At 41.1% G+C, this 26,946-nt stretch overlaps 1 protein-coding gene across 1 annotated transcript in view; it reads right to left on the bottom strand.

Annotated features, from left to right (window-relative positions):
• STPG2 (sperm tail PG-rich repeat containing 2) overlaps window positions 1-26,946 on the bottom strand; it is a 221,682-nt gene that overhangs the window by 148,660 nt on the left and 46,076 nt on the right. The window contains exon 10 of the mRNA XM_081207127.1: window positions 23,647-23,736. Within this exon, the coding sequence (XP_081063253.1) occupies window positions 23,647-23,736 (90 nt within the window). The remainder of the gene's footprint in view (window positions 1-23,646; window positions 23,737-26,946) is intronic.

Here is a 26,946-nt window from a genome sequence, read left to right as displayed (position 1 = left end):
ATCTCACTGGTTTACAGCTTTTGCAGGAGGAGGGATCAACCTGTATCTCAGTTTTGACACTCACTCAAGTCAGTGCCAGGGGTGGGATACAAATTTCTCCCTCCCCATGCTCATGAGATTAATCATCAGGTGAGACTACCGTATTTTTCGTCCTATAAGACGCACTTTTCCACCTCCAAAAATGAAGGGGAAATGTGGGTGCGTCTTATGGGGCGAATGCAGGCTTTCACTGAAGCCTGGAGAGCGAGAGGGGTTGGTGCGCACCGACCCCTCTCACTCTCCAGGCTTCAGGAGAGCCCCAGCGCCAGCCCCATAAGGTCGGGGGACAGAGGGAGACGCGCTGCGTTTCCTTGCTGTCCCCGGACCTGATCGCAAGGCGGGCGGCGGGGAGAAGAGCGCTTCTCCCCGCTGCCTGCCCCACAAGCGCCTGGGGGGGAAATAAATTTTTTTTTCTTTATTTCCCCCCAAAAAACTTGATGCGTCCTATGGGCCAGTGCGTCCTATGGGGCGAAAAATACGGTACAAACCCAGCCCTAAGCAGAGGAGAGATTTAAATCTTTCCATCGATCACCCATCTGGAAAGTGGAGGAGGATCCAGCACTGGATCTGCGTGTGGGTGTGTAGTCTGCACATGTGGATTTAGGTATAGTGCATGATAGAGCACCTTAGAGCATTGCATAACTAGAATGCAGACAACAGGCCAAAAATGATTAGCTACCCTGACCTACAGAATGTAAACAAGAAGCCAGAAACAAGTTATATGTGGAAAGATTCTATGTAGCATAGTTTTAACATTTTCCGAGAGCCCATTTTCTAAGAGCTTGATTATATAGCTTCTCTTCCATCAAACAGGGTAACCAAAGAAGCAAATGCAACCTAAGTCAATTAATGTTCTCAGTCACACCTTGATTTCCTCGATGTCAGGTCTCCTACTTGAATATAAATTTGATCTATAATCCTGTGCTCAGTTACATAAGCTTCAGCTCAAGGATTTCAATAGCATTAAGAATGGGGAATTATGGGCAAAATGGAAACTGTGGACAGCAGAATGGGAACCAAAATTGAAGAGACAGCATTGCACACAATTTTTCATGTTCACTTCTCTGGACTACCTTATCCAATGACTAAAGATGATGCAACTTTCATTCCACCCCCCTCTTGTTATCACATTGTGATAAACAACAAGGGAAAAAAATGAGAACACCTGCCAGTCAAAAGGGATCCAAGTTTTGCTTCTTGCTCTGCTTTGCTGCTCTTTTGTCCCTTTCACTCATCCATCCTCCAGTTTTCTGTCTCTGTTTGTGTTTGTGGGCCCATTCTACTTCAGCTTTTTACTGACACTTGACGTTATTTGGACAGCTGTTTTCCTGATTTATGGAAGCACACTGGGGCATTATGTGAGAGCCACTCTGTTACAGTAGTGTGAACACTTTTTCTATACACCTTAGGGAGGTTTAATGAACAAGTTTCGCTTCATCTGGAAGCTTTAATTAATCACCATAATTGGAATATTAAAGGAATTTTCTCCCACATGAGATTGCCAGGTGAGACCAGCAGCCTTCATCTTCAATTGCAGTGAAGCATTCCACACTCACTTCTACTATTTAGGGAGCCCAAAAACAGGCTGGAACGCAAAACCCCTGATTGGTTTGGTTTGACTCTGAAATGAACCACACTTTACTGGAAAATTGCAAATACCTTCATTTATTCTCAGAGTCAAATGGGGCAAAGCCAAATTCCTGGCTGCCCAAAGGCCATCATTTGCTGTCATTTGCAACCTAAACTCAGGGTATGACTATAGTTTTCTGCCTCCCTCCCTCCTCATTACCCCTTTCCCTAGTCTGAATCCTATACTTTGGTTTGTAGGCCACAATCTTTGACACTGGCTCATTTCCAACCAGCTGTCAGGACTCCAACAACCTGAACATAACCCGCGCGTAAGTGGGGAGACGCCTGTCTAGGTCAGCCTTCCCCATCTTGGTGTCCTCTTTCTGTTTTGGCCTCCTTCAATCAGAATTCATTACAAAAAAGAATTCATTACAAGGTGAAGTGTGTGAGGAATTGATTGGGTGCAAGGGGGGGTTGGAGGACAGGCAGAAAGAAGAGCCAATTTGTCCATGTCTAGGGAGTGCAATCTGGACAATTCTGCCAGGGGTGCAAGATCACCTAGCTACGGCTCTGAGTACTGGAGAGACATGGACATCAACCACAGAAGCCTTCTTGCACAAGTAGGCTGGAGAAGGTCAGGTGATATTTCATAGTTCTTCTAAAAAGTTATAGATCAGGCTTACTCTCTGGTCTGAGCAAGTAGGAACCTTGCTTTGGGTTAATACTATTTCCATCATCACATCCCCACCTTCATAGGTTCCAAGTCTCATATCACCTTATATTTCACATAACCATACAGAAGAGATACTTCACCAACATCCAGGAACTCGGCATATTTCAAGTCAGATGCGCATCTGAGATCAGCTAACTGTTCAGATGACAAGTGCTTTGTATTAAAAAGTCTAAAAAATCTCCCATACAGTTCTTTAAAAATCCAATCATACTCCTTGTAGGTTTTGAACTCTGTTTCAGATACTGAAATGCACAAAAGACTGACATGTAATTGTAATTCAATTTTATTCTGGCTGCAATGTAATCTTACTAATATCTATATCAGACATAAAAAGATGAGACACTTTATAAAGGAGTCTATCATTCATTAATACTATTGAAGAACTGTCATGATCAAAAGTTATTTTTAATTTTTTCATATACTTTATAGGATTACACTAAATTGTGTTTTGCATTATTCATTGAATAATTTTTAAATGTCTGGATCACAGTCATTGTGAATCTACAGCTTCATATATCAAAAGTAAATGTAAAAATTATGGTGATAATTTTATTATTAAATATTATTATCATTAAGTTTTGAAATTTCACAGTCAAGGTTGCTTACATCCAAATTTAGGAATGACAGTCTTATTTTTTTAATATATTAAACACACTCATGCCTCTGTATTCAAAAAGAAAATTATTGAGCACTTTAGAGTACTAGTCCATCTACTTCAGTTTTACAAATATAAATGAAAATGATACACCTGGGAGAAGGCAAATATGTTTTGAAAGTAGGTCTGTTATATAACTTCTCTAACTTGGTATTGTGAGTACTTCAAAAACAAGAAAAAATACTTCACATACCCTAATATTTCAAAAATAAAACATTTGCAGGTAATCATACACAGAAATAATTATGAGCCCTGATCCTCGGCTGACATGTTAAGTCTTTTTGTTGTGAAATAATTTTTATTAATTTTCAATTACTGAAGTCCAATAACAGCCACATTTTATCAATGTCAAATTACATCCAAATATATATCAGTTATAAAGCCAATTATACAATTTGTGTGACTTCTCGTGTACTGGGTTTTGGGGTGCAAAGTTCTTATTTATTCCTGCTTCCAAAATCTTGATTAATCCAATTAAATTCAGTCCTGATCTTAGTCTCATATCAACAGCTACAGAGTTCTTGTCTTCCATTCATATTAACACATTTAATAAATTTTATTTCTGCAGAAGGAGTTGTGAATCGAGGTCCCGCTCCCCTATTTGTGATGAGATAAGACACGTGGACACAAGTAATTTAGGTTAATGGGCTAAAAAAGGCCACAACTTTATTGGTTACAGAATGTGAGTGGTATTGGCTTAGGCATTGGATCCAAACTGACTATACTTGACTCCTGTCTGCTCTGCAGGGAGTCACACAAGGGTTAACAACCTGTAGGGGGAGCTTGTTGATGCAAATCAACTGGAAACTTTCCCCTAGAGCCACTGGAGGGTCGTGCCATGGCCCTAGCCACCACCTGGGCATCAGACAGGAACCATGACTGCCAGATTCCTTTAATGGAATATCCATCAAAGGGAGGGGTAGGTGATGGCCACAAATTCTCCTCCAACACAAAACACATTTTCCAATGCCTAACAGCCAAACTTTACAAAGTTGTGACGATTTGCTATGAGGTAGGTGAAAAACCAAGTGGCTGGTGCCAATCTGCCAAGTGGAAAAAATTCCTACCAGGCCCCCCTTCAACAGGCGACCAACCGAGGTCCATAGCAAGGTCAGGTGTGGAATGCACGAGGATAGAGGGAGGGAGGGAGATCTGTGCGTGCAGGAAACAAACAGGCTGAGCCATACTCCCATGCTCGTTTAAGAGCAGCAATCCCCCCCCCCCGGCAGCCGTATTGGCTGGCTGCAGGCATGACGCAGGTCAGGGACTCTTTGTGATACAGTGGGCCATCCACACCCACTGTGAAGCGCGAGAAGCAAAACCCGCTCACAACCCCTCCACTTGGGGAAGAGGAGAGGCTTTCTATATCTTGTGCTGACGTGTCAAGTCAACACAGTGTCTCAAGTACCCTCAGCCCCACAATGAGGCCACGCGATTGGAAGTTTAGTTATTTATTGGCACAGCACTCAATTACATCAGCTCCTAAGATGCAAAAGTCACCTGCTAAACAGCTAGCTAGGCATCTCCTTCAAACCTGTGCCCAAACAACTGGAGCAACAACACATGCATGCCTCCATCAGCACATTTAAACCCTCTCAACTGATGCACACAAGCAACCAGCTACTTCTCCTGTGTGTCAGCTCCAACTGCTCCTGTCCCTTTATGCCCCTCCTCATTCTTGAAGACAGTGGAGGAGGTGACAGAGGAGATTTGAAATGACCCAACTCTCCCTAGGATTCTCTCTTCGACCTCTGTTCCTTCCTGTAACTTTTCCTCCATCTGACTGCCCAACCCCTTCCTCTTCCTCCTGCCACATGCGTGGCACAGAACCCCACAAATTACTGGCTCCTTCCCCTGGACCATCCCCCTGCCCACCCTTCTGAACTCCTGTCTATCCCTGACAGCTGGCAAGTGACAGATGCACAAATATATCCACTTTACTGGCCGGTTGTACTATCTAAATGAACTCTGCCTTCACAAAGAACTGAACTAGGATCAAAAAAGAAGTGGTATCTACCTCCCCTAGGAAAGGGTATCTAGCTCCTCATGGACATCTTACTGCACTTTATATTTGTAATATAAAAAGGTCCACAACCTTGTTTTATGTATCAGTATAAGATGAGAAGCACAGAATTTTTACACTCCTCTCAAATTTTGAAGTCACTAAGCACAGCAAACTATGGCAAGTTCTTAAAGAAATGGGAGTGCCTGGTCACCTCATATGTCTCCTGAGAAATCTCTATGCAGGACAAGAAGCTACAGTTAGAACTGGATATGGAGCAACTGATTGGTTTAAAATTGGGAAAGGCGTACGACAAGGCTGTATATTGTCTCCCTGCTTATTTAACTTATATGCAGAATTCATCATGCGAAAGGCTGGGCTGGATGACTCCCAAGCCAGAATTAAGATTGCCAGAAGAAATATCAACAACCTCAGATATGCAGATGCCACAATCTTGATGGCAGAAAGTGAGGAGGAATGAAATAACCTTTTAATGAGGATAAAAGAGGAGAGCACAAAATATGGTTTGAAGCTCAACATCAAAAATACGAAGATCATGGCCCCTGGCCCATCACCTCCTGGCAAATAGAAGGGAAAGAAATGGAGGCAGTGAGAGATTTTACTTTCTTGACCTCCATGATCACTGCAGATGGTGACAGCAGTTACAAAATTAAAAGACACCTGCTTCTTGGGAGAAAAGCAATGACAAACCTAGACAACATCTTAAAAAGCAGAGACATCACCTTGCCAACAAAGGTCCGTATAGTTAAAGCTATGGTTTTCCCAGTAGTGATGTATGGAAGTGAGAGTTGGACCATAAAGAAGGCTGATTGCCTAAGAATTGATGCTTTTGAATTATGGTGCTGGAGGAGACTCTTGAGAGTCCCATGGACTGCAAGAAGATCAAACCTATCCATTCTGAAGGAAGTCGGCCCTGAGTGCTCACTGGAAGGACAGATCCTGAAGCTGAGGATCCAATACTTTGGCCACCTCATGAGAAGAGAAGACTTGAAAAGATCCTGATGTTGGGAAAGATTGAGGCACAAGGAGAAGGGGATGACAGAGGACGAGATGGCTGAACAGTGTTCTTAAAGCTACCAACATGAGTTTGACCAAACTGTGGGAGGCAGTGGAAGACAGGAGTGCCTGGCATGCTCTGGTCCATGGGGTCACAAAGAGTCAGGCACGACTAAATGACTAAACAACAACAACAAGCACACCAATAATATGAGAAGTGGAGAACTCATCTGCCAACTTTGCATTTAGTCATGCATGTGAGCAAGTTGGTATTCCTTCAACAAAAACTTGACTGAGAGGTATTAAGAAGACTAGTACTGCACTGTGTGTGCTGTTTTTTTGGGAAACCTGCCTTGCATTTTGAAAGACATGTTCAGGATCCAAGAGAAGCCAATGGACAAAATACTTCTCCACGGGTAAAAGGGGGGAAGCCAGGTTTCCTTTCTGGCTGCATCCCCTTATGCCACAGCAAATGCTACTTTGGAGAGTCCCCAGAGAATGAAGGTAGTAAGATCTATTCATGCACCAGGTCTTTGCCTCTCTTCCATAATAATAAGCCCAAACTTACGGGAGACATAAAAATAATTTGTAATATTTTATGGGGAAGGAAAGGACACTGTCATGGGCCAGGAGTCAGTTTCACCTGCCGAGCAGCAGCCTGAAGGAGCAGAAGGCAGTGACTCTACCTGCTGCTGATCAGCCTTCTTGCTCCTGATGTGAACCAGCTGGCTCCAGTTTTCTTAAGCAGGGTTTCCAGCCTCAGTCAGTTGCTGTAAAAAAAATAATTGTCCTTCCTGGCCAGACCTTGCTGCTTCTTGCTTCTCGAGACCTTGGACTCTCGGCTTTCTGGACCCCCAGACCGTCTGACTACGTGAACTGAGATACTCCTGACCTTAGGACTGGAGTGAACCTTGCATATGGATTCTGCCTCCAGGCAAGTACCTCCCTGAGACCTGGCTGATTGGCTGGCCTCTCCTGCCACTAAGCTCCGCCGTGGCTGATCAGCACAGGACTATGACGGACACTGATGCTCAGGGAGCCTTCACATTCAATTATTATGTCAATGTTTTGAGGACAAATTCTAATGAAACTGCACCAGGAAAGAAATTAAGTATTGTTCTGATTTTCCTAAAACTGTCTCTCCCGGTATAAAGAAAATAAATCCGCGGAGGTAGCTTTCAGAACGTAATTACTGCAGAAGAAATTTAACAGTATTCTCTCTAGGCCATGACTTCCAGAGAAGAGTCATGAAAGCAAAAGGTAACTATATCAAATGATCTTGTCTTTTTCTCAGATAAATGAGTATCTTCCTTTAATATTTTGCTCTGCCAGAGGCCAACAGAATCCACATTAGACTGAAGTTCCAGCTGGGTAAGCAAATTATTTGGGTGCTGAAAACTTTGCAAAAATACTCACAAAGGGTTATATCCAATACTAGTCCTATTCAAAGTACAACTAGTGAAATTAATAGGCTTGCCTACCCCACTCTGAGTAGGATACAACCAATAAAATATAAAAACCTATTCTATTTTTAACCTATGCTTCAAATGTGTGTTTATTTACCTTCTTTTTTAGGGTAAAGTAAAGGTAAAGGGACCCCTGACCATTAGGTCCAGTCGCAGACGACTCTGGGGTTGCGACGCTCATCTCGCTTTACTGGCCGAGGGAGCTGGCGTACAGCTTCTGGGTCATGTGGCCAGCATGACTATGCCGCTTCTGGTGAACCAGAGCAGCACACGGAAACGCAGTTTACCTTCCCACAGGAGTGGTACCTATTTATCTCCTTGCACTTGATGTGCTTTCGAACTGCTAGGTTGGCAGGAGCAGGGGCCAAGCAACGGGAGCTCACCCTGTTGCGGGGATTCGAACCGCCGACCTTCTGATCGGCAAACCCTAGGCTCTGTGGTTTAGACCACAGCACCACCCACGTCCCTCTTTTTTAGGGTGCTACCTTCCTAATGCACCTTCTATTAAATGTTAAAATACACAAAACATAAACTAATTTAAGTGCTACTCAGAGAAGACCCATCAAAATTAATGTTAGTCACTTCAATTAACTTCAATGGATCTACTCCCGAGTAAGACTAACATTGAATGCCACCCTAGATGAAATTAATACAAGTTATAAAAGTAACCAAATAAAATGAAAGGCCTAAAACATGCCCTCTTAGCAAAACTAATTTGAAGCCAGCCAAATTTAAAAATCCTTCAGCCATTTAAAATTCTATTATGTGACAGCATATTCACTCAAAACCTCTCCAAAACAAATGCATTTCCAGTGCCTGTTTAAAAGCTGGCAAAGAAGCTGCCATCTGCACACAATCGTGGGGTCACGCTTACAAGGGCCCTCTTCTTAATTATACCTAACAACTGTTGTGGAGGGTGGGGGTGATTTAAAAAAATCAATTCTCCTGTCAGACTGGCAATATCCCCTCACTCACGCAAGTTTAGGATATTCCACCACTCTTCAGCAGAGTTTCTTTTCTTTTAGCAAAGTAAGCGGTCCACGTACATGTCAAACAAAGCTTTAATAATAAAAGAAAATTTTAACACAATAACGTACTGCCCGAGAAAAACTAAAACAACATCATGAGGCAATATTGACAGTTGGTCTCTGACTGAACTTAATTGAACACACGAAAGGAGGGGCCGATTCTGGAGCAGAACACAAAAGCCCCACCCACCAGATGCCAGACATTCTACTATTCAAATTAGGCCCCAGCGTTTTCTAACAACAACCTAACAGACCATACCAGCAAGCATTTGAGAAAAGTCACTGAGGCTTATTTTAAAGTACACTCAGGCTGGTGCAGGTGAAAGCAAATATTTGGATAACCTAGTTCCAAGCCATTTTTTAGCTTTATAGCAGAATGGGGAACCTGTGGCTCTCCAAATGTTACTGGAGTCCAACCCCCATCATCCTTGACCACTGGCTTTTTGAGTAGGGCTGATGGGAGCTGGAGTCCCACCACATGTGGAGGGTCACAGGTCCCTCATCTCTGCTTTACAGGTTAACATCAGCTTCTTACTAAATTAGGCCTGGAAATGAGAGCCAGTGCTATCCATTTAGCATCATATGCTCTGACCATCTTATCCCAAACAGCATGGACATGGATCAGCTTGGGAAGGGGGGCAGATTGAGTGCCTCTGTGTGTGCGCGCACAAGAAAGTGAGGGGTGACCAAACTTACTTTTGGCCACATTCCCCATTGGCTTGCAGCCTGTGGCAGGCTGGCCAAGAGTGAACATGGCCCTTGAACAAAAGATGTTTACCCACCCCTGCACTAGAGTCACAAAGGCAAGGTCTGTCCTTTCTAGGACAGCTAGCAAATCAAATCACTGCTGGCAAATCAGCATTACCTGATAGAAAGCTCTTGATATTTGAATCCAAGATTAAAATGTTTTAATTGCCAAGATTAAAAAGTATTGTATTCATAAATACACTCAAGCATTACAAGCTGGGCAGATTTGTTTTCCAAATTAGGTACAGTGGTACCTCAGGTTAAGTACTTAATTCGTTCCGGAGGTCTGTTCTTAACCTGAAACTGTTCTTAACCTGAAGCACCACTTTAGCTAATGGGGCCTCCTGCTATCGCCACGCCGCCGCCACACGATTTATGTTCTCATCCTGAAGCAAAGTTCTTAACCTGAAGCACTATTTCTGGGTTAGCAGAGTCTGTAACCTGAAGCGTATGTAACCTGAGGTACCACTGTAGTTACATAGGACCTGACCTCTCCTTCCTTCAATCCAATCTTACATTCATACACAATATGTCTTTCCTCCAAGTTGAGATACTTTTGTGCAGATGGATCCTAGGATTATGGTCTACCACTTCTGTGTTACTCTTTGGCTCTTGTTGCAGGGAGCACTTGGGATCCTTCCATCAGCTGCCCCAAGTCCTCAGATGAGTCACTTTCCTCTCCACAGAAGAACTCATCAAAGGCTGCAGCATACAGACAGCCACATATATTTTAACAGCAGCGTTCTGCTTCTGAGCTCGCATGACTGAGCTAGCTGAGAGCTGCTGCTGGGGAAGATGCTGGGCAGAACCCTGTCATGAAGTATCTGAAAATTAGTTTTTATCAAGGCTGAATCGTTTATCAAAAACCAAGGCACAAGTAGTAAAAGCTGTCAGGTGACAACTCCTTGGAATATATAACAGCCGTCTCTGTAGAACCATTTATTGTCACCTACAGTTAAAACTTATTTGTGTTGTGGGCATTTAATGACATCTGACTGATTTGATTTATGTTGCCTAAAATCTGGAACAAACCAGGGATTTCCCCGATGACAGCCAGGGCTCCCTAAATCAGCAATCAGAGGCCGGTGCAACACATCTATCAATATAAACAACTGCGGGATCAACGGCTTATTAATGGACAAGTTAGCATTTATTTCACCCAAAGGACATCTCTATTGAGGTATAACTCTCAAAGGATGCACAGTACAGTCCCATCTGCTAAAGGGGGAAAATACTTGATGAAGTTGAAACATCTACTGGCATAGTATTGTCAGCTTTCATATGGGATAAAGCATTTTTGTAAAGGAGAGAGCCCTTGATGGATTGAGTTTCTTCTCTGGCTGCAACACTATGCACACACTGCCTATACAAGGCTAATGGGAATTGTAGTCCAACATCATCTAGAGGACACAAGGTTGGAAAAGTGGAAACAACTTTTAAAAAACAGGATGAAGTGATTTTGGTTTGTATCCAATGCAAGACTAAGTAGCATAAGGCATAAAGATTTATAGCGCAACAGGGCTTCTTCCCCCCTCCTCCTCCCACGCCCCCTAAAAATGCTCTATGGGTTCCCAGATTTGGAGAATGTGCAGTGTCCCATAGCGCAAACACAAATCCTTGCATTTGTGGGATAGTTATGTAGACATATTGGACACAACTCTTGTAAGCAACTCAACGTAAAGCTGTTTCATATTCAATCGATGCTTTTGATGTAGCTTTGATATCTCCAAATGCCGGAAAATATATATTCAAGAAGTGAAAGCAAATCTTTCGCCTTTTATCCTGGGTGCAATGCAACCTTATTAATATCTCTATAAGACATAAACGGATGAAAGCAAAACAGTAAAAAGATATTCAAGAAGTGAAAGTGGCATTTCATAGCTTAAAGCATCCAAGAAGACCAATAAATAATGGCATGGCCACAGGGCTCTGTTACTCCAGAGCTCATCAAGTGGATTTCAGAATGGTCTCTTCAGATTAATAAAGTTTCACAGTAGGCTGAAAATCAGCTCATTACTTCCTGCTAGGATTGCCTCAAAATAGCTTCACACTGGTTCTTGGAATGAGGAGGGAAGAGTGCCCCAAAACTCCTGTTTAACCATTTTTAGTTCCCAGGTAATGAAAAGAAAAACAAGGACACCCTTCAGGAGAGGAGGAGGAAAAGTCTATAAAGGTCTATGTCAGTTTGTGAGACACATGGAAGATGGAGAGCCTTTAATACTAGTTTATTAGCTGCTATTTTAATCACTCACACCACGAAGCATACGAAAATGGCAGAAAAATCCAATAGAAGCTGCCACAATATCATGCTGGTTTTCATTAAATTTGTTGAAAGGGGACTCAGCGTGGAATTATTAAATGACTTTCAGTGGTAAATGAGTAAAATGTCTCATCTATTTATAGCCAACATGCTCAATCTTTATTATTATTTTTTAACAGTGACACCTCCTAGTTAAAAGTCTTGTCAGCATTTATAAGCCACTCACATTTTTAAGGTTCCAGTAATGAAAACCCAACAATACCTAATTGAAATTAGGCAATAACAATACATTAAAACTATAAGACAGTCACATTTTGGATAGCTGTTTCTGGATATTGTAAGCATCACTGTGAAATTATTGTATTCAGTACTGGAACTAGGCATTGCTAGGAACTAGGCCTCCTCCACTACTCTACCATAATGTCCATCATAAAAATATTACATAACCTTGCAGATTTATACAACCCCAGCTTAATGTGACTGGATGGCATTTGTGGGTGCAAGCAGTTTACAACTATAAGCTCAATTATAACGTCCATGCAAAATTAAAATTTGCAAAAACAACTTATCAGAGCATTAAAATAGTCTTAAATAAAATCCACAACAAAACAAGCCAATTAAAATGCACCACTATCAAAACAGTTTTAAAAATAGTTAAAACAGTAAGATCAGAAATTCAAGTTCAGGGGAATGGCCCCCTAAATACATGTGACTTCAGGAGCTGGAGGAATTTTTAAAATGTCCATTGGTGGAATGCCAATACTGATGGGGCTTCTCATTATTCCACAACACTAGTGTCATCAGTAAAAAAGCAAGTATTGGTGTTACTATGGGCCGATAATCATCAGGCCATGGCAAAACTAACCAGTTCCCATTTGCTGATCATAATGCCTTTATCAAACAATGGAGTGGAAGGCAGTTTTTCAGATAAATTCCATTTTGATCTGTTTTTAGTTATTGTTATCTTAACTTTGTGAAAGTCTTGAATTATTGCTGTTACTTTTTCTTTTTGATTCTTTTCTTGTTTTATGAGTTTTTCCCCTAAACTGCTTTGAGGGAGGCTACAATCCAGTGGTTTGTAATTTATATGAAATAAATAAATAAGAAATGAAATTCTGAGGCTGAGAGCTTAAAAGGGGAGGGAGAGGAGACTCGCAAGGCCGTGCATTTGACAGGTGGAAAGCCCCTTTCAACTATATGACAGCATAACAACCAGCTGATGAGCAGACGGTACAATCCTGCTGGCTGCAGGGGTCTGCTTTGCCACTGTGCTGCGTGCAGGGAAGAGGCTGGGGAAGCAGATCCCAGCAGGACTGAAAAGGGAGCAATGAAACCATCTAACCCCAGGATGCTGGTCAAGGAAGAGGAGGAGAAAAAAAACCCAGCTACCTCTTTCATGTTGGGCTAGTGCCTGAGGTCAGTTGGTCTCTCATTGTTGGTTATGGTCCCAATGGTAATACAGTGGTGCCTCGCAAGACGAAAAGAATCCGTTCTGTGATTCTCTTCGTCTAGCGGTTTTTTCGTCTTGCGAAGCAAGCCCATTGACAGATTAGCGCTATTAGCGGCTTTTAGCGGCTTAGTGGCTTATCTGCTGATCGGATCAGCTGATAAACATTGTCGTCTTGCAAAGCAAGCCCATAGGAAATTCGTTTTGCGAAGCACCTCCAGAACGGAAAACTCTTTCGTCTAGCGAGTTTTCCGTCTTGCGAGGCATTCGTCTTGCGGGGCACCACTGTATTGACAGCTAATGCAGGAGTCAATTGGGGAGGGGGAAAGCAAGTGAGGTGGGCTTAGCATAGGTGGGTGCTTTCCATAATGCAGCAGAGGTGACAGTGCTGGCCATGGACTAGAAGGTGGTAGCAGAGACAGCTGGGACCTGAACCACACTGAGCTGGGACATGTTGGAGGCAACTATCGGAGAGGGCCAAGGCAGAATGGGGAGGTTGAGCATGCAGTTAATTCATAGCTCATCATCTCTTCTGCAAATTCCTGGGTCAACAGTGAGACAATTGACAACATGGTCCTTTGGCCAGAGTTCTAATTCTTCATGGTACCATGTATAATTACTATGTACAGGATTTACAGAAGTCATCTGCAGAACATTTTTTCTCATAAATAGTAGTTGTTTCAATATACAGTATCACATCACCATCTTGATCAAACTGGCATTTTGTGCAACTCATAAGGGCAGAAAGACACTGATCACCTTATATTTATGACCATACTACTCTTTGACCTACTGAATGATAGCAATTAGCCTTCTTTAAAGAAAACCAACATGAATATAATTCTCTACTTCCAAATAAGTGCAGGATTTTTTTAAATCCCCATTAAAAAATATCTTCAACATTTTATGAATCAAAGCAATCACAAGTCTTGCATTTAAATGTGTGTAAATGGCAATTAATAGCTGCCAACTGCTGAGTTTGAACTGATTACTGTGTCTCATTTTGCAATAGTTTCAAATTTATTTATATGAGCGCATAAGTTGTGCAAAAAAATAAATTGACTTTCTAAACAGCAAGATGCAAAGAGCTTAAGCAGCTGGCTGCTGGAGGCATATGTCATATTTTCCTTGCTGTAAATGTTGCTGTAGATTTTTTGCATAAAACATGGGACCAAAATAGATTAATTCTGTTCACATTTTGGCATTGAGATCAAAAGGTGAAAAAGACTTCCTTCAAGGGAGGAAGAAGCAGTTACAGCTTTCAAAGCTGACAGTCTGGCTGACGCCTACAAAGTTAGGCTGCTGTCAGGAAGTATCCTCGCTACAGGCAGTTCAAATATTCAGATGACCAGTGCAAATTCAAGGTGGTATCCATTTGACTCATAAGGAATGGGCAGCCAAGGGAGAAAGAGCCAATCACTGAGCAACATATTGTGCAAATACATAATTAGGGGCTGTACAAAGAAGGGCCATCATTCAGTGGTATAGCACATGAACGCTTCCATGTTTAATCCCCAGCATTTCCAGTTAAAAGGGTCTTGGAGAACTGCTGTAAGCCAGAACAGAGAATACTGGGCTAGACAGGCCAATGATCTGACCAGGGCAAAGACACCTAACTATGTTTTGGGATGGACATATTTTTAAAATTAAAAAAAGTCACGGGGCATTCTTAGCACAGGTTATGACTAGGGCAGGACAATATATTGATATATCATCCAAAACCGTTTTGAAGCTCATATCGTGGTATCGATTTCATAATTTTGACCTGGCAATATATCGTGAATCACGATATGTAAAAATCAATAAAACCAAGAGCGCACATAGTCTCTGTTCCCTGGGATTATAGTCTAAGAGGAGAGGAAAAAGCTAAAGAAGCTGGGCTGTGCATGATTAAGGGGATCAAGAATAAAATTAATCAGGAATTAACAGTTTAAACATTGTGTGGATATTTATATGGCAATAAAAACTTTGGGAGGGAGAGGATATGAAAGAAAGTGGGCTTTATCAACCAAAAAGCAGAAGTATTTCAGATACAGTGATCACTACAACTATGCAAGAAATACATGAGAAAATGAACCATCCTAGTAGCGCCATCTTACTGGTGTTGAAGACCTCTGAGACTGGCACAGGTGGGAAATAAGAGATATGAGGGTGAGAAAGGATCAAGGCTAATGAAAAAGAGAAGAAGCTGGAGTAAAGATGCAGTGAGGGTCCATGTCCACACATCATGATAAATCATACTTTTTTCCTTATTGTGGTTTAATGAGAATTTAGCAGCATGCTGGTACACACTGCCTGATCACTCTCACTTTGCTCCTCCCCTGGTATAAGCAGGACAAACAAACCAATGAGAAACCATGGCTTCAAGTTGGCTAGCTATCATGGATTGTAAGGGAGAAATAAGTCATAATCCCAGGTTCAGATGTCGGTAGCCTGGTTTGTTTATGCCCCAGAAAAACAAAGAAACCATATACTTTGCATACAAATCCATATCTAGTCGATATAACTTGCAGAAACAAGTTTAGCTACTTCTGTCTCAAAGCCTTGGTCTGCAGGTAACAACTTTTAAAAATGAATAATATATAGAACAAGGACACTTTACAAATTCCTGGAAGGATAATTTACTGTAAGAAAAGAAAGAAATGTGTAAATGATTAGAGAGTCTCAGCTCTACACTGCCATATGGCATCACAGCATAAGTTGAACATAAAATACAATTAAACTACTGTACAGCTAATAGGGTAATTTATTTCATAAAATGAATATTAAATTCTCACATGTGAAATCATGCAAAAGTTTTCAGTAGATAAACACCTCAGTCAGCAGTAACTACCAAGTCCTTTTGCTCAGTGATAGCCCTTTTATATTCTCACTGTCTTTGTCAAGCAAGTAAAGGCAGGATTACAATTGCCCTACAACTGAATTTCATTTATTCCTAACCAAATCCTAGGACCCAAACGATTTGGTTAAATGAAATTTTAGTGCAATTGCTTTCTTTGATAGGTAAAAATGATTTTGATTCAAGGCAACAGATGCAGGATGGGTAATGAAGTGAAATAGGTGAAACTTACACAAGTTTTGAGGGTCTCGGGGATAGACAAAGAACAATCACACAGCAGGGTCTGCAATGATGCCTTTTAAGTGAAAACTGAAAGCACAGCATGAGTGACATAATGTTTCTGAAATTTGAAAAATAACCAGACGAAGCCTATAAGCTTTATTTTTTACTCTGACAAGTATATAAATCTTATTCCTCCATTAGCACAGCAAATGAGGAAGAAACTTACAGGAATGCATCGGGGATTGTTTCATTTTAGAACAATCTGTTACAATTAGAATTTTCTCAAACCATGCAGGGCTTGATTAGCATGTTAATGATTAGCTGAATTCTAACTTGTTTTGCTTGGGCCAAGACTGCTCAACTTCTAAGAGGAATAGAGCCACAACACAGCGGCAAAGGACAATGGGTTTAATGCAGAGGAGTCTCATCTTCAATCCCCAGTATATCTACTTCAAAGTATGGTATATCAGGTAGCAGGGTAAGAAAAACTTCATCCTGAGACTTTTAAGAGCCAGCGGCAATTGGAGTGGATAGAATGGGAATAAACAGACTGATATAGTAAGGGTATGTTCACATCATTGCCTTAGCACAGTGAAGTTCATCAAATCACAATTAGATGGGCTCAACTTCCATGGCTGAAATCACTACCAGGAAGTAGGATAGCCATGCGCCCAACATTACAGGAAGCAGTCATTACCGGAGGCAGGCACCCACATCACCTACTCAGTTTCTCCCAACTATAGTGAGATGTTTTATATTTCTATTTAGACTTTTTTTTTCCATTTATGCATGTAAATCTGCATGTGCTAGTTTTATGCAAATCTGCACTATCTTTTGTTGGTGCTGCACTGAATTTTCTCTTTTCCAACTATGTGTAAGCCGCCCCACCACCACCCTTGGTAGGGTGGCCATCACCAAAGCAAGAGGGCAAAATACTATACATATTTGCATAAAAGTTTGCATATGCTGATTTATATGTGCGTGCGCACACGCACACAGTAAGAAATTATTAACCAGCAATTCCTATTGGACAGAATCACTAATGGGTGGTTTCTACTACTTGTGTTTCTGATCTGCTGTTGATAGTGGCAAAGCTATAACGTTCAAAATGGAACCACTGGAGTCTTTTTTTTTTTTTTTTTGCTGCCATCTGCTGGGATATTTTAAACCCATTTTTATTTTCAGAAAAAGCAAACAACACCAATTAACTGTTTGCATCTTAGGTAAAAGACAAAGACCATTAACCAAATTTTGAACTTGTATCAATCTTTGAATTTTCTCTATGTTGCAAATTTATTGCTGCTGCTGTTTAATTTCAACAAAAAATATTGCTTGACTGTCTCACAACTATGCATGTGCATGTTGGGTGACTGGAGAGAAGACAGCTAAGCAAATATCCAAACAGGAGGCCAGGTTTCCTGGGATAGAGGCTCAAGCCAGAACTGAATACAAAAGACAAAAAATAACTCCTAGATGCTGAGACCAGAACCCTTTGTCTTTTTAGCCACAGCTCCCTTCTCTCAGCCAAGAGCACTTCTGGAACTGGTACACAGCTGAGTAGAAAAGCCCTGGGAGAACAGACTTAAGGGAAGTAAACGGTCAGGAAGGAACAGACCATTTATTTGTCCTTCTAGCTCAATATTTCTGGAGATGTATGCAAAGCAGATTCTCTACCACTGAGCTACTGGAGAGAAGAGGGCTGTTCTGCCTCTTCTGCTATTGCGAACAGATAACCTGTTTCAGACCTTTTTCTATGCAGCTTAGACAGACGTGCTTAGCACATGAATCTGTCTTCCCCCATGCCTAGTTTGGATCCCAAACTGGATTTAAGAGTGCTAAGGAGCTTGAACCTTACTAAAGAATTAGAACAGGTGAATTAAGCTTGTTTTTGTTTTTATTTTATTTTAAGCGCACAGCTTCTGTTTAACTGAAGGTTAGCAGTATCAAAAACGCAAAAGCTATTTTGGAAGAAGGAAACAAATTCCTTTGTGATCTGTGTGGTGTTAAGTGGATTATGGAAGGACAATATTGAGATGGGCAGACTTATAGAACGATTTGCAAGCACTCTCTCCCCATAACTGACTAATGCTATTTACTTGTGATAAACACTTTTTTATTTAAATGATGCTCTGTATCTCTCTGTGGTACAATGCACTATTAACAGTCTAATGGCAGCCTACGACCAGTTCTCATTATAGCAGCATAATAATAGTGGATTACATCTGATAGCTTCCTCGTCAAATTTAATAGGAACCATTTTCACTACAGAACTTTATAATTTGTTTTTAATCACATAATAGCATTGTGAAGCAAACGTGCCCTTTATACACTTTGGGGAATAATTTTTTTTTTTTAAGACCTTACTAGCTGTTCTGCACATATACATATTTTTTAAACCCACAAACTAACCACAGTTGCTGGTTTCCTCATTACTATGGGAATCCTGCTTTAAGCAAGGAAATCCATACTGTAATTTTTTGAAAAATAAATAAATAAAAAACTGAAAATGAATAAATAAAAAGTAATAAGGGCCTATAATCTTTTTCTTTCATGAGCCGCTGCTCTGCACTACACGGTAACTAGAACTGCACCAGATTTTTGCCCAGTGATGTTCTGGGCAACCTCACAAAATGATTAAGGCAGAAACCATGTGTCAGAAGCTGCTGGCGTCTGTCTGTGTGTGCCTGCCTCATGTCATGAACCTTTTAAACCAGTGTTTCCCAAACTTGGGTCTCCAGCTGATTTCAGACTACAATTCCCATCATCCCTGAACATTAGCCCTGCTAGCAAGAGATGATGGTAGTTGTAGGCCAACAGCAGCTGGAGACCCAAGTTTAGAAAACCCTGATTTAAACTGTAGGTGGCCGCCTTCTTAGCAAACAACTTTCTTGCCCAATTTTGCCTACCCATTGAAAGTTTTGTTGCATGAACAAGAGAACAAATGACTTCTTTTTTTAGCTGAGTCTTGCTTTAACAAGTTCTTCCTATCCTCTGGCATGCCTCTTGGCTCCAATTCCTTGTTTGTCCTCTGGTCCTGTTTATTCTTTGGTCTTGACTCCCAGCTTTTTTCTTGATCCTGCACTGTAATTCGTCCTTCAGTCCTGCCTTGCTCATCAGTTCCAAATATTTGCCTGTCTAGTGGCTCCTGGTTCCCAGTTCCAGACTCACCTCAAAGTGCTTGCTGCCCTCAGCACAGCCCAAACACCATGTCACTTCAAGTACATGTCAAGGGGGTCTCAGTTCATGAAGCTCCCAATGATTGCCAGAGGGAATGGAGAGCCAAGAGTTTTGATACAAATTCAGTTTTTTATTACTTAATAAAAGATCATAACCAGTCATTCAACAGTACAATAAAAACAGCTTAATATAAGATTAAAATATATTAAAGCATAAATATCATAATCCATTACAATCAAAAACCTTTATGAAGCACTGAGTTATAAAATCCTGGGATATAATTTATTCTTTAAATCAAGTTTACTCTGAACCAAAAGGAGTATTATTTGACTTTCATTTACAGTAAAATATTTTCATGTATGTATACTAAATATATCTATACAACAGCAGTGCTGTAAAATGACTGCAGAGTCCAATACAAGTTGTCAGTGGCATATATCAATATTTATTCTCTTTTCAAACCACAGTTTCTATCTCATTTTCCATATATATCTTTCTTGCTGAACATCACTATTTAGTAGATATTTAGTCAAGGATTTCATAGATATCCACATCTCTTTTCTTAAGTTTGTTTGTAATAAAATGTTGTTACTGGCATAGTCAACATGGAGCTCATTTCATGGGACAAGACTAAATTTCTGAACATCTGGTCTTCATTACATACTAATGGGCTGTCTGTTAAGGATATTGTAAAGCAATTAATTGACAGAAAGCACATCCTTCCCCACAGGAAGCACACAAATGGCAAAACATATTATTATAGATCCCCTTTTATCAGATAAAGACATTCTGTGGCATACAGTAGGGAAACCAATGCTTTGCAGATGACTCCATGTAAGTGTTCTAAGAGGGTTCCAGTATCCAGAACATACATCTCCACATGTACCAAAAGAAAGTGGAGATGGAAGCCATTCATATAGGACACAACCATGCCACAAAGGAGTGGTTTGGTGAATCCATATAATCATAGAATTGTAGGGTTGGAAGGGATCCCAAGAGTCATCTAGTCCAACCCCCTGCAATGCAAGAGTCTCAACTAGATCATACATGACAAATGGTAATGAAACCTCTGCTTTAAATTCTCCAAGGAAGAAGAGTCTCCCACCTCTCATGGGAGTCCATTCCACAGTTAAAACAGTGCTTACTGTCAGAAAGTACTTCCTGATGTTTAATCAGAACCTCCTTTCTTGTAACTTGAATCCACTGGTTTGAGTCCTACCCCCTGGAGCAGGAGAAAACAAGCTTGCTCCAACCTCCATGTGAAAGCCCTTTAGATATTTGAAGATGGCTATCATATGTCTCCTCTTTACCAGGCTAAACACATGTAATTCCCCCAATAATTCCTCATAAGGCTCGACTTCCAGATTCTATCACACATTGCAACCTACTGCATTGGTTACAATAGAATGCTTCTTCCAAACCTAATCCCGGTAGGTTGAGCAGCAACTTCCACACTATGGATACCAGGGAAGGCCTGAAGACACAGGTGCCCTCACAGGGGCCACACTAGAATCTCCCAGGGATAAGAGATCTAGCCACCTCAGGATAACAAAAAGCCTATTACATATACGGGATTTATGGAATACTGAAGGAAGCAAGTAATAGGAGGAATATGTCCAGCAAGGAAAACTTGGAAGGAGAATTTAAGCTCACCATACAATACATTCAGTATTTGAATATATTGTAGTATTAGTCATATAGATTTTTTTCTGCTGTACTTTTTCATAATTTAGGCAGCTATCCTGTAACTACTTACCTGGGATAGAGCACTGAGCTCAGATTTACATCAAAACACAGAATTGCAAATGTACAAATATGATTTCAATGTATCTTTTTTGTTTTTACACACTTTGTAATGTGTCTTAAATACTCTACTGAGAAAGGAAAGACATAAATAATTTAAATAAAATTTCCCAGTCTAAGCATCTTCTGTCTTGTATAAGAGATATTTCCTCTCGATCTTTCTTTTTGGGTCTGCTGTCACTGAAAAAAGCCTACTTTTCATTAGACATGGAGCTGCAGAGCAATGGTTTAAGACATTCATGATATAATTTTAACATATGTTTCTCTGATTTCCTTCCCTGCTGCCTACAAAACTTGTCATGTTCCTTTACTCCAAATGTCTCCAAATAAATAGTGGTTGTAATAAATAAATAAGCAGAGGATCACATAGATTAAATTTAATATAAGACAGAAAGAGCTTGGGGAGAGAATGGAAAACACTGTGGGGCTAGATCTTATAGTCTGTGGTTTGGAAGGCAATGTAATAAAGGGAGCAGTCATTATAAATTGCAGAAATCCAAGCCAGAGAATGCAAATGCATCAGGGGTGCTCCATGACCACAATAAATTACCGTAAGTAAAAACCACTAGAGGGTTGGGTGTGTGAAAAGGAAAGCAATATGGATATTCTCTGGTCAATAAATTAATATTTATTGTAGCCTTCCCCAATCTATTCCCCCCTAGATATTATTGGACAACAATTCCCATCAACCCTGACCACTGAGTATGCAGGCTGAGGCTAATGGGACCTAGAGTTCAAAACAGAGAGGAAAAGGCTGAACTATACTTAAACCTTTTTGATGGTGATTCTTGGAGGCCAGAGGAAGTCTGAGCATGTCTGAAATCCCCCCCCCCCAGAAGAAAATGGCATGTGCTTCAGTGGCTGCTACCTTTTAATGTTTGGGGGTTTCTAAGCTTTCTTATTTCATTTTATCATGCATATAAAACAGAGAGAACAATTATAACAATGGATGAAAATTAAAAGATGAAAAACAAAACTATAAAATTGGGATGCAGAATGAGAAAAGTTGACCATGGGTTAAAATAACAAAGTCCAAGGAAAGGCTATCAACATTATCAGATTATCAAATATAGTTCCAGATTTGCCATGTTTGTTACAAGGGTTGCCTTGAAAAAAGATGGTTTTGCTTTATATGTCACAAGTACAGTAAGTGGCAAACAATAAAAAAAGTGTCTAGAGAGTCTAGTGCTTGCTGAAATTTCAAAATATGTGTGATTTTCTCCATTATAGCTATATTCCACAGTGAGTGGTACCAAGTCTACCTATTAATGTTTTTACCCAGCATCCTTCTATTGACAATGCCCCTTCAACAGACCCATGCAGAGGTGGGGGGCAGCCAGGTACACTTGCCCTGGGCCTCAGAAGGATAAGTCATCGGGGGGGGGGGGCCAAGGGGCTGCAGGACTTACACTGTCTGGCCTGGACAAGACTCCCACCCCGGGCCTCAGACAAGCTCTGCACATGCCTGACCTTCAACTATCAGATCTCTAACATTAAGTCTCTAGCTGGCGTTGACAAAGATAGCAACTCCCATAAGCAATCATTTAACCCAATAAGCTGCAGTTCATAGAACCATTAACAAGCTACAGGACTCTCAACCATTAAAATGGTATGAGCGCTTTAAATGTATGTTGTGGATGTGACCTTAAGGAGCCAATACCAAAGTGCTTAAGTTTTGCTGGATACTCCCAACAGAGAAAGTAAGTATTTGAGCCTCTCTTTTTTGTTTTGTTTTTTGGTCTAATGGAGAATCCAGAAAAACTTAAGCACTTTGGTACTGGCTCCTAAAGGTCCGCATTTTACACCGCTGGTTTTTCCCCTAGAGAATTCCACGTCACCATTCTAGACCTCTGTCTCCACCGGTTACAACACAGCCACGAAACACTGAAACAATATTTCAAGTTAATGAATTGCCTTTTGCTCTTGAATTATCTGACATTTGCTCCCCCAGATTCAGTCTCCAATGTAACAGCTTATCATTCTAAATTTGACTGGTTACACAAGAGAGAAATTGTTGCCATTCAATCCAAGTTTGCATGAGGACTAAGATGCAAAGTGTAATTAACGCAGCTCTTAAATAGCCTCAATTAAACACCTGCCTCTCAGTTACACACCATAGGGAAGGCAGATGCTTATCTAATTAACACCACAGCTCTTAGCCGAAGAAATATGGTATGTGTGTGTGTGTCAGAATAATTTGACTATTCATATGTTTGTTAAGTTCACAACTGCTTACATCCTAAACTTCACTGGAAATAGTCCAAATAAAAAAATTCCTTCCTGTAGCACCTTAAAGACCAACTAAGTTAGTTCTTGGTATAAGCTTTCGTGTGCATGCACACTTCTTCAGATACACTGAAGAAGATACACTGAATCTTCAGATACACTGAAGATTCACTGGAAATAAGCACTGAATTATTCTCTATTGATGTATTTTTAAAGTATTCAATTTTCTACTGCACTATACCAACTTTTATGCTGTTTCCACAGAATGAAAGAATATGCTGAAGTCTATTAGGACAACGATTTTCTGCAATGGAGTTATATACTTGCATAGAATATGAATCTGTGGATTACCTACTATTCTATAATTTGGGAGCATGCAGCATAAAGGGAGAGGAATCAGTCTGGAGACAACTTACCGAGCTAACTCTTGGAATTCTTTCTGTAACTGACGCAAAAATGGCCAATTCCTTCTTCTTTTTTCGTGGTTCTTCAGTGGTCTCTTTAACCTGAAATTTGAGTAGGTAGTATTATGTTTGGGTGCAGGGGAGGTTACATTACAAAGGGAAGTTTGAACGTGTCACTACTTTACAGTTTTAGTAAATATTGGTCTGTTGGCAGAATCCCCAGACTCATTTGCACAAATCAGCTGTTCACGTACAATGCTAGGCCAAAAATCCTATCTTAACAAGTGATTATATAAGCATGAGCTGTATGCAGGTCAGTTGAGCTCCCTTGAATCCACTTCACTCATCCTTTCATGTGAGAGACTCAACATGCCAGGATTCAGCAACTAACCATAGCTTCCTGTTACAAGCATGTTGCTTCAAAACAGGCTAGGGCATGAAGCCATGGTTTGAAAACACCTAAGGGCATATATGCTGAATCCTGTCATGTTCAGCTGTTTGTACAAGGAAAGACTGAAGCAGCTGCAAAAGAGTTATTTGCGCCCACCTGCAGCTTGGGTATATCTTGACTTACTCAAGGCAGGATTTTTGGGTTAGCACTGGTGCTAATACAACTCTACTTGTCCTGGTCTCTAATACTCCCAAGAAAGATCCCACTAAAGATGCACCTCTTTCTAGAACTTTATCATAAAAGCACTTAAGTGTGTGCAATTCTACTAGAATTATATTTTATTCCTACTAGGATATAAATATTTGTTTAAATAAAAATATTAAGGGCACCTTTGTGAGAGTAACTTCACAAGGAGTCATGGGAGTCTTCTCCCTTGCTCAGCATGTCTCCCATAGAGATATTCTATCTCATTTTACCCCAGCCAGCAAGTTACCGTATTTTTTGCTCCAAAAGACGCACCAGACCATAAGGCGCACCTAGTTTTGGGAGGAGGAAAACAAGAAAAAAATATTCTGAATCCCAGAAGCCAGAACAGCAACAGGGATCTGGCTTCTGGGATACCGTGTGGCTGTTCTGGCTTCTGGGATAACCGCGCCAAGCCTCTTCAGGGCAGCGGGATGAAGGCTCCCCCTGCCCGAAGAGGCTGTGCACGGCTAAGGCAGAAGCCAGGACAGGCGCGTCGCTGAAGGGGCGCTGTGCAATTCTCCCTCTCTGAGAGGGAGAACTGCGCAGCGGGGCTTCAGCAAAGCTGGAGAAGGAACAGAAGGAGTCCCTTCTGTTCCTCCTCCGGCTTCTAGGACAGGCGCGTCGCTGCGAAGCGGGAGGAGGAACAGAAGGAGTCCCTTCTGTTCCTCCTCCGGCTTCTAGGACAGGCGCGTCGCTGCGAAGCGGGAGGAGGAACAGAAGGAGTCCCTTCTGTTCCTCCTCCGGCTTCGCATGACAGGTGCGTCGTTGAAGGGTCGCTGCGCAGTTCTCTCTCTCTGTGCAGCGCATCTCCTTCACAGGGCAGGCACTGCGCAGAGAGGGAGAGCTGCGCATTGCCCCTTCAGCGAAGCAGGAGGAGGAACAGAAGGGGCTCCTCTCTGCGCAGCGCCATTCGCTCCCTAAGATGCACTCACATTTCCCCTTACTTTCTAGGAGGAAAAAAGTGCGTCTAATGGAGCGAAAAATACGGTAATAATGGACCAGGAGCACAGCTAGCCTGGGGTGGGGAGTGCTGTCTGCACCAGGTGGGTGGGGGCATAGGGCAGCACAGCAGGGGAGCTTGAGTTTGGCACCGTGGCTGCTGGGCGTTTGGGGGGGGGATGCAGCTACGCAACAACTTTTTTCCACCCCAGGCGCCGGTGGGGATTGCTACACCACTGTCCTTGACAGAGTTCTACAAAAAGAATCCCCCGCAAAAATTAAAATTGACAATCCCCTTGGTAGACAGCACACCAGGCCATGCAAAACAGGCAAATATAATTAATTTAATATTATTGTGATTTATGGTAATTCATTCTAAGTCTTTAAAATTTGTCACCTGACAATTGTCTCTCTGGAGAAACTATATAACCTTACAGAGCCAAGAGTTGGATTTTGAAAACTTTTTGCAAACATTGTGTTATGTAGGAAATGCAAGATACTTTTTAGTTATGCATTTTGTTTTGGATTATTTTTAATAAGCTCATTTTGAAAGCTGAAGAACAGTATTTGATGACTTTGCCCCAGTAAGAAATGTTAATAGCATATCCAACCCCCTTCTCCCTTCCGCTATCATGAGACCTATCTCTAAATTTATCTATAATAACTTCTAATGATAATATATGTTAGCTATTCAGCTTGATTAAGACCTAAGGGGGGGAAAGTATTTGCATCTGAGACATGCTGCTGAAAATTGTCCCTACAACTAGCATATTTGGTAATATGTATTCAGTTCTTCCCCTTATGATTATAATTCTGTTAAATCAGCTGTCAGGGAATGTTAATGGGGCTCTTAGGTAGTCATACTTAATATGTTTGATAATATGGAGCGAGAGAAAGATCCTATGCTAATTAATTGACACCACTTGAGAACTAGTGTAGGTTTACTATTCTTCTAATTTGACTGTAGTGTGGAAATGTAAGTTATTTTCTAATAACTAGTTACTTATTTTCTCTGTATTTACAAGATGGTCTATGTCGTTCTTTAAACCACAGTAGAACCTATTTCTTTTATAGAGAGATTTTTCTCATTCAGAAAGGATTATTCACATGTACTTTCCAGAGGGAAAGCCGTCTTGGTTTGTTACAGCAAAAAAGAAAAAGAGTGTGTACTGTTGTACCTTAAAACCTAACAGATTTACTGTGGTGTAATATCCCATGGATTGCAGTCATGAAAGTCTATGAAACCTTATGCCACAATAAACTTGCTAGTTTTTAAGCTGCCACAATATTCTTTTTTGTTTTCCTATATAACTGTAAGCCAATTCCCTAGTTTCTGTTTGATGAAGCTTGGCTCCTGTGTACTGCACATTTCTGTCTCCCAGTAGGTACTCAGAGGCAGTAATGCCCAATGCAAAGTCTGGTAACCCTATCAAAATTTAATGGAAAGTTAGATCCCACTGAATTCAGTGGGGCTAACTCCATAGTAAATCTTCTTCAACGGTCACTTGTAACCAAGTAAGATTGTCTTCCATGAACACGGTCTTAACAGTGAGTCCGTAAGTGACTGTGGAGGCCAAAGTAAATATGCATAAAAGGGCAGCCTGAACGGTGTAGAGCAGAAAAGCAAGGTGAGAACAGAAAGAGGAGACTGAAACAGCTGAGTTGGAAAGTGATTAAATCAATCTTACAATTCTAAGTGAAGGAGCAGAGGGAGGAACACTAAATTGGCTAGTCTG

Source organism: Podarcis bocagei (genome assembly GCF_964188305.1).
Source record: "Podarcis bocagei genome assembly, chromosome: 9".
Taxonomy (NCBI): Eukaryota; Metazoa; Chordata; class Lepidosauria; order Squamata; family Lacertidae; genus Podarcis; species Podarcis bocagei.
Note: the sequence above shows the minus strand (reverse complement) of the source record. Positions and strands in the feature narration are given on the sequence as shown.